This window comes from Boleophthalmus pectinirostris, unplaced genomic scaffold (assembly GCF_026225935.1).
Source record: "Boleophthalmus pectinirostris isolate CB_2022bp ecotype Guang Dong unplaced genomic scaffold, ASM2622593v1 HiC_scaffold_8, whole genome shotgun sequence".
NCBI classification, from domain to species: Eukaryota; Metazoa; Chordata; class Actinopteri; order Gobiiformes; family Gobiidae; genus Boleophthalmus; species Boleophthalmus pectinirostris.
Window position 1 is genome coordinate 20,332,271 of NW_026571515.1, and position 8,836 is coordinate 20,341,106.

Sequence of the window (8,836 nt, forward strand, 5' to 3'; positions counted from 1 at the left end):
GAACAGTGCATTTTGAGCTTTGGGGATCTTAATAGACTTAGAAACCAAGATTACTATGAATGAAACAAAACACAACTCCTGGTATGTTTTTGAAGAGGTAACAGCTTTATAACATGGCTTAAAGATCACAAAAGTCAATTTTGTGTAATATAGGACTCTTAATATTAATAAAACAAATAATTATATTAGACTTTTTCTTGTTTATCATAATAAACACCTATCACTGGTATTTTATTTGGTCTCCTAGCTGCACTGACAAACTGCCCGTTTCTAACCTGATCCCTTTAACTAGTCTCTCAACCAGCTGAATGTTGACATTTAGGATCAAATTCCCTCAAAATAGGCAGCGAAGTAAGCAGAAGCAAAACACAGGCTGTCCTAAGACTGTTACGTAAGTTATATAAGTTAATTACAAAGTCACTGATTCTCACTGTGATTGTAGGCTACATGTGCACATTCAATTTGTTGACCACTGTTTCTAGAAATACCTCTGTCAGTGCAATATAAGGTGTCATATAAGTCATAAATGTCATTGGGTGCACAGCATGAACTAGTTAAGTGAGCCTGAAGTAAGATGAAACATTACAGATAAAATACAATCTGTGTACTTTTTCACTGATATACGCATACATAGTTTATGTATTTCTGCTCACTGATAACGCCACAGACCCATTTGCAAATGTGTATACAGTGGGCATGTTTGGTCTATTTGTGGAACAACTTGAACGAACAGACTGTTGGCGACCTAACATAAATCCGTGTTATGTGAGAGCATGACATGAATGACAAACGGAATCAGAAATATGGCAGCTCGGTCATTTTTCCCAGTGGTAATGTTAACTAAACATTACCACAACCAGCAACAACATAGTTAGACATACTGTTATACTATAATACAATACTGTTTTGACTGTTGACATACTATTGTTATGTTATTGTTATGTTATTGTTATTGATATTGTTATTGTTATTGTTAGAATGGATTTGTTCACAATCAGTATAGCTACATAATCAATGAGATTCAACCATTCACTGTGCACTCTGGTGCATATTGAATAGTGTTGAACTTGACATGTGTGCCTCTGTGACATGTACCCAGCAGCAGGTTATATAAGCCAGGCCCCCTCACACAGTGGTGGACCTGGTGCACCAGTCAGGGGTACACACTGCAGACTTAAAAATAGAGGCCAGCTCGCATATGATTCCTCGGTTACATCTAAACATGTCTCTCATGGGCACAGCCAGCCTCCAGTTACACGTGAGCTGTGCTCGAAGCTTAATATTGCACAGCCCCCAGACTGGGCTCCACACTTCCTTACTACAGGGGTCCAGTGGCTGACCATCCTTCTGCAGTCCTCAGGGAACGTTCTCCAGAAAACCGCCATCATGCCCAAAATCGCAATGCCGGGTGAGTATGAGCCCAGGCCTCCACATGTGAGGAGCACTATTCTACAAGATAACAACATTGGGTAACTGTGAAATTACTGCTGCTATCACTGCTCTACTCAATTCCTTGGATTCAAATGGCTCTTGGATGTAAAAACTTTAATATTAATAATGTATTATAATATTTAAAAAAAACTTCTAATGGATTTCCATAACTGGGGCACAATAGTGACTCTGTATCCCATTTGTTATGGTCATAAATAAAGCAACAACAGCAGTAAGGGTGGTTCTGACAATTGCTTTGACAGCTTTAATGATGTGCTGAATGAGAGAGATGCTCAACTTTCCAGCTCAAGTCACATTTAAAACCTGGAAACTGTCTTGGAAACTGTCCTGAATGAGTACTTACATGGTTGTATCTATGCAGTATATACTGTATGTTTAATTGTAAATGCCATACATCATACCTATTTGCATAGGTCATATTTCACATGCCATAACTATTACATAATGTTGAACTTGGTGGTTCAAGTAGGCTATATATGATAAGATTCTGTGCAGTTGTAGGTCATGACAAACTTTTAATACAAATTCAATGAATAGTGTAGTGCATAGTGAACACATAGTTTTGTTGCAGGCTTTGCAGGCTCTGTGTCGTTGTGATGGTTGCTAAAGATAGAGCTACCTCCAAAAGGGATAGTGCAAACTACATAATGATGTCAAGAGTGTAAGGAAGAAGCTCAGTGATCTGAGCAGCTGCTGTTTGAGGAGCTACATTACAGTAAAATCAATTAAAGGTATTAGACAGGGCAGAGGGTAAAGCCTGCATCTGGTGTAGATATTTTGATGGAGAGATTGTCATTGTCATTTGTAGGTTTTAGTGGAACAGTGTGGGTCTTTTTATTTCTTTAATTTCTCCAAAAATGTTTCATATGTGATTAAGGACAGTTATAAAAAAAAAAACAATATTCAACTAAATGTCCTCATGTTGAAGCTTTTGCTCACGTGTTGAATACGTTTTTTAGAGAGAGCTGTGAATACACACATACCTGATTACTTGAGAGAAAAATTCGGCATAGAGAGTCATGTCTTCTTTCAAGGTTTCTCCTCCGTATTCACATATGTTCTGTCTCTCCCTTTAATCCTTACTGTCCCACCTCACTGGGACTTTACTGGGACATTATGGTAACCTGCAGAGGGAGGACGTAAGTATAGAAGTATATTAGACAGACTTCATCAGAGCATGGGTTATTTGTATGTTACTTTTATCGACACATCTTGTGAATCCTTTCTTCAACTGCAGCAAAATCTTGCAGATCATTGAGTTTTGTAACTCAGGATCCACTTTATGTGACTTTGAGGAAAAAACAACATTGAAATTATTTGTATTAATGTAATGTTCACTCTCAGGACTGTTCTCCAGCTGACCACATCTGTGACATACTGTACTGAAAGTGAACAGTTACATTAATGGTCTACTTTGTAAACTCATAAATGATACCAAAGATGAACCCTTATCTTTGATTATATGTCCTTTTTAGTGCAGCATGAATTATTTTGAATTCAGAACTGTTTTATTAAATACTCTGATCTGTATCTCTCACAGGCTCACACTGCATGGGAGCACTGATCCACAAATACATAAGCATGTGTAATCCCTCATTGTACAATATGTATTTAATAATTTTTTATAATATATAATCCATATATTTTAACACAAATCATATTATATAATCATTGATTTCACAACTGACTGTGTATTTTATTTATGAAAATCTTGAAAAGTTTTTAATCTCATTAAGTGACCTATTTAAAGAACTTATGTTTCTAACCCACATCGTTCTAACACTTTCTTCTCCTCTCATACTGGTGATGCTTCTACTCTTGGAAATTATCATATTCAGAGAGTAAGTACAGAGTGTAAAAACACCCAGAGAAATGCTGTGTCCTAGGCATGTAGAAAACATGTTTAGAAACTAGATAGTGGGTGTAAACGTGTCAAATATGAACTAGCACAGCAGTCTGACCATTCTGTTCACCACCAGACTGCCTGTGTGTGCTCATGAGGATGCATGATAGATATCTGTCTGAAACAACCTCAAATACAAACACTAAAGTAATAGAACTGTATTTAATGCATGCTCTATAGTGAATCAAGTAGATCTATAACACTTTCTATGTTCAACTTGTGGCTGCAACATGACAAGTAGCCTAGAACATTAAAGTGTGTAATAGACTGTACTGGAGTTTGTTTGCAAAGGATGATAGCCAATTTCACATGAACAAATACATTCTCCTAGAACATAGGGCTATGTAATTGTAACATGCAAAAGAACATAAAAATCTTTTGTATTGGGTATCACCTTTGCAAAGAAACTGACCTTTATGTAGTTAGTCTAATTTGGGGTCTTTGTATGCCTCATTGAGTCCTAGTTCTAGGATTCAATGAGGAAATTACAATAAATGTAGCATGAGAAAATAACTCCTAAATGTAGCATGAGAAAATAACTGAAATGTACAGATGAATAACTCTGTGATTGTGTGTTGTTCCGAACAGAGACGGATGACAAGATGCGGGCCTTTGCCGAAAAGGTCTTTGCAGCTGAAGTCAAAGATGAGAACGTTCGTGATGAGGTCTCCATGTTCGACGTGGCAGAGTGTCCAATCCTCAATCAGGAGCTGGCCAAGCATCTGCAAGATCATGATGATGTGGAGAAGCGGTGAATGATCTATAGATCCATAGTCAAATCAATTTATTAGTTCATTTGCTTAGGTACTTGCTGACTGATAGAGACCCATTGTTTTCTGTTCATCCACAGCAAGAGGCACCACCGTATCTGCACCATGTCCTTGCCTTCCGCTGCAGTCAAGAATGGAGACCCTCCCTCTGTAGTGTCGGTGCAGGTGGACACCCCCACATACCTGGAAGTACCGGACTTCCAGAGAGTAGCTGTCATTGGAGACTATGCTGCTGGGGTATTTAACAATGAACTCATTAATCATCATACAAGAAAATTTAAATATTGAACTTAAACTTGACTCTGCTGCTCAGGCCTACTCTGGTGTCTGCTCAGCTTGTTTACATCACTTTCTCTGCCTAAATCTGTGTGTGGCAGTGACCTCATTGGTCAAAGGTGAAGTTGAAGTGCAAGTAGTTAAAAATGTCTAACCCTTCAGCAATGTGTTGTTGTGAGGAGCACTGATCCTTGTTTAGGAATTGGAATTCCAGATGCTTCACAAGGGGTTGTTGGGTTTAGTCAGATACAAGTGAAAGTTTGTGTTAGTAAGGCACAAGAATAACCAAATGTTACAAATGTGTTCTATATGAAGCTCTCGGTTTATTTCTCAGGTGACCATGGATGACTTTGAGCTGTCCTGTAAAGGTCTGTACCGTGCGCTGACCATCAGAGAGAAGTACATGAGGTTGGCCTATCAGCGCTACCCTCGCACTGCCTCCACATACCTGCGCGAGATCGAGGGAGAGACCTTCAGACCTGAGGACCAGGTGCAGCCAGGTGAGCACACACAGAACAGGAATCAATAGGAATCAAAAGGAAGACAAGATTATTGGTGTGCGAAGATAATGAGGCACACCACACTTTTTCAGCATTTTGGATAGAAAGGAGGAAAGATATTAGTTAAAAAGCAATATAATTTATAGGTACTTAAACTTTTTATCTGCTTTAAATCCAGTGTTCACTCCTCCTCCGAAGAATGGAGAGGACCCTTTTGACCCCAAGGACCTTCCTCCAAACCTGGGCTACGTGGCCCGCATGAAGGATGGCGTGATCTATGTGTACAACGACGCTGCTGCTGCAGACAAACACCAGCCCAAAGACCTGCCCTGCCCTGACTATAACACCTTCATCGATGACATGAATTTCCTCATTGCTCTCATCGCACAAGGCCCAACGTCAGTACTCAAATACAGTTATATATTACTATTGTATAAATATATTAAAATATTAAAATGTGTTTTGGGTTACAGTAAGACTTACACACATCGTCGTCTGAAGTTCCTCATGTCTAAGTTCAATGTGCATGAGATGCTGAATGAGATGGAGGAGATGAAGGAGCTGAAGATCAACCCCCACAGAGACTTCTACAATGTCAGAAAGGTGAGACTTTACACTGTGAATACCAACAGTATAAAGTTTAAGGCACCCCCTAATCTTATTCCACGAGTCGTGGAAATCCTACTTTTGGATTTTTAAGAAGATATTTGTATGGTGCTGAATTGAGTGAAGAAAACAAATCATATAGAGATTCTGCTCTCAGTTCTTCTCTAAACAAAACTATAAAAGCCATCTGGTAGCAGGGAAAACTGTAGCGTTGTAATAGTGCCCTCTTCTGATCAGAGAGTGCTCTACATAACATCTCTGTCTTAAAACCAGGTTGACACTCACATCCATGCAGCTGCCTGCATGAACCAGAAGCACTTGCTGCGCTTCATTAAAATGTCTTACCGTCGGGATGCTGACCGAGTGGTCCACAACCTCCAAGGTCGTGAGGTCACCATGAAGGAGCTGTTTGAGTCCCTCAACCTGCACCCTTATGATCTGACTGTGGACTCCCTGGACGTGCACGCTGTATGTTCACTCACACAGTACAAACCACAAGGGCTTTGCTTTCATATGTTTATGTTATTGTTGTGTGCTTGAAGGGCAGACAAACCTTCCAGCGCTTTGACAAATTCAATGCCAAGTACAACCCTGTGGGAGCCAGTGAGCTGCGTGACCTTTATCTGAAAACAGAGAACCACATTGGAGGAGAGTACTTTGCCACCATTATCAAGGTAAGTGGGATAAAAACCAAGACAATGTTTTTATCTGCCAAGAAAATCTAAATGAATAAGCCTTACCATGAAGCCAAAGCAATACTGCCTTTATATAAACATATATCTGTATTAAAATCCACATTTGTTCAAACACAGGAATACATCTTTGTTGGATCTCAATATATCAGGCTCTGTTCTTTTTATTCTTGTGAAACCAGGAAGTGGCTAGTGACCTGGAGGATGCCAAGTATCAGTATGCTGAGCCTCGCCTGTCCATCTATGGCTGCAATGCCAACGAGTGGAATAAGCTCTCCAGCTGGTTTGTCAAGAACAGAGTCTTCTCACCACAACTTAAATGGATGATCCAGGTCCCTAGGATCTAGTAAGGCTTGATGTTTTATTACCAAAATTTGATAATTTTCCATTGGCAGTATAAAATATTCTGTCTCTTGTTCAGTGACATCTTCAGAGGCAGAAACTTTGTGCCCCACTTTGGAAAGATGCTGGAGAATATTTTCCTGCCTGTGTTCCAGGCCACCATTGACCCTCACTCCAACCCTGACCTCAGCCTTTTCCTGAAGCATGTGAGGGCCACAGCTTGTACTGTTTCTTATTCATGCCCACAGTCAAAAACATATTCAACTACAATCACTTTATTTAGCAGCATACACTGAACCTAATTATGGTCTTCTCTCTGGACTTTGCTGTGCAGGTGACAGGCTTTGACAGTGTGGATGACGAGTCCAAGCACAGTGGACACATGTTCTCCACTAAGAGCCCCAAGCCTGAGGAGTGGGACATTACCAAGAACCCCTCCTACACCTATTACATTTACTACATGTATGCCAACATCGCAGTGCTCAACCAGCTCCGCAAGTAAGCATCTGTTCACTACAGACATCACATGTCATAAAGAACAATAATCACTCATTCTCGTTTGGTCTTCAGACAGCGGGGTATGAACACATTCATGTTCAGGCCTCACTGTGGTGAGGCTGGAGCCATCACCCATCTGCTCGCCTCCTTCATGACAGCTGACAACATCTCCCACGGCCTCAACCTCAAGAAGGTCAGCTCATTTACTTGATTGTGGTAGTTTGCGTGTTAGTGCATACATACATAATGGACTTGATCATGTGATGTAAATCATCTGTATCTCCACCTCCAGAGTCCAGTGCTGCAGTACCTGTACTTCCTGACTCAGATTCCCATTGCCATGTCTCCTCTGAGCAACAACAGCCTGTTCCTGGAGTATGCCAAGAACCCTCTGCTTGAGTTCCACCAGAAGGGCCTGATGGTGTCTCTGTCCACTGATGACCCCATGCAGTTCCACTACACAAAGGTCTGCGCCACAGGAAGCCCATGTTTGATCACAGTGTACACAAGATCTATTCAACACTCAATAGGACATCCGGCCATAGAATGCTATTGAACTACATTGTTTGATCAGTCCTGCTCTGTAATGCAGACGTGTAATGTACAAGTATGAGACTAAATACTTTGTGTTCACAGGAGCCCCTGATGGAGGAGTATGCCATTGCAGCTCAAGTGTTTAAACTTAGCACCTGTGACATGTGTGAGATTGCCAGGAACAGTGTTTTGCAGAGTGGCTTGTCTAATGAGGTAAGAAGACCGTCGGGACCTATATTGTTAATCTGCCAAAACCAAAATATATCCTAATAGCAAAATAAAACCTACATAGCCAATAATAAATGAATAAACAACATTTTCTTTTATCTTGTAGGAAAAGACACACTTCTTGGGTAAGGATTACCTGAAAGAGGGTCCAGAGGGAAATGACATCCGTAAGACCAACGTGGCACAGATCCGTATGGCCTACCGTTATGAGACTCTGTGCTACGAGCTCAACCTCATCAAGGATGGCATCAAGGGCGAGTGAATAAACTAAGAGTAAACTAAAGCCTTAACATTTAAAAAAATTGCTTAATGTTAGTTTCTTAACTTGTGACCCATGTTGTATGATTTGGAAAATAATGTTCCCTGTAAATTTAATACAACTTCTTGCCCTTATTTAATTTATGAAATTTTACAACAGTATGTATAATTAAAAAGATTACGACAACAAAACAGCTTTTGTTATGCTTTTCAATTGTTCCTTTTGTTAACAACAAGTGGGCTATTTGAAGACATTTTGACATTTGGGACAAAAATTTCTATGTCGGTGTCAGTGTCTGTATCTGTGTCTGTGTTTTTCTTTCTCTATATCTTACTTCTTACCACACCTGACAACACAATAGCTGCTTAAAATGTGCCTCTATCACAATTAGTGAGAAATGGCCTATGACGTCATGACTAAAGCAGGCCCAGTGTTGCATATTGTTCAGTCTTGGGAGAAGAGGGCTCTAGAAGCCAATCTAGGCTGCCCAGTGTCTGCAGCGCTGGGCATGGTGGTCTCTAGGCTGCACCTTAGCGTAGTGGGTCCTTGGCAGTTCTATTTTCAACTTAGTGAAGGTTTATGGTTTAAATAATTAAAAATATCACAACAGAAAACAATGAATAGTTGAGGTGAAGAAATAATAAATATCGAAACTGAAAATCCATGTGTTTTTGTATTAAGTATTTGTATATTAAGTATTTAAGTGCATTGGTCTTACGGTTGTATCCTGTGCTTTAAGGTGAGGACTATGAACAGTTGAGCACAGGGTGGGTTCT

The 8,836-nt window shown here is 40.1% G+C and overlaps 1 protein-coding gene across 1 annotated transcript; it reads left to right on the top strand.

Annotated features, from left to right (window-relative positions):
• The first annotated feature begins 1,354 nt into the window (after positions 1–1,354).
• On the top strand, positions 1,355–8,245 carry ampd1 (adenosine monophosphate deaminase 1 (isoform M)). Its single transcript, XM_020922406.2, has 15 exons — positions 1,355–1,408; positions 3,944–4,106; positions 4,206–4,362; positions 4,736–4,901; positions 5,080–5,299; positions 5,375–5,504; positions 5,781–5,975; positions 6,050–6,181; positions 6,382–6,545; positions 6,621–6,747; positions 6,876–7,039; positions 7,112–7,232; positions 7,332–7,505; positions 7,676–7,786; positions 7,908–8,245. The coding sequence occupies exons 1-15, from the start codon at positions 1,387–1,389 to the stop codon at positions 8,061–8,063; spliced, it is 2,202 nt and encodes a 733-aa protein (XP_020778065.1). The 5' UTR covers positions 1,355–1,386; the 3' UTR covers positions 8,064–8,245.
• Positions 8,246–8,836: the final 591 nt, after the last annotated feature.

Coding starts and splice junctions, on each gene's coding strand:
- ampd1 (XM_020922406.2), top strand. CDS start 1,387: ATGCCCAAAATCGCAATGCCGG. Junction 1,409..3,943: donor GCCCAAAATCGCAATGCCGG/GTGAGTATGAGC, acceptor TGTTCCGAACAG/AGACGGATGACAAGATGCGG. Junction 6,546..6,620: donor ATCCAGGTCCCTAGGATCTA/GTAAGGCTTGAT, acceptor TCTCTTGTTCAG/TGACATCTTCAGAGGCAGAA.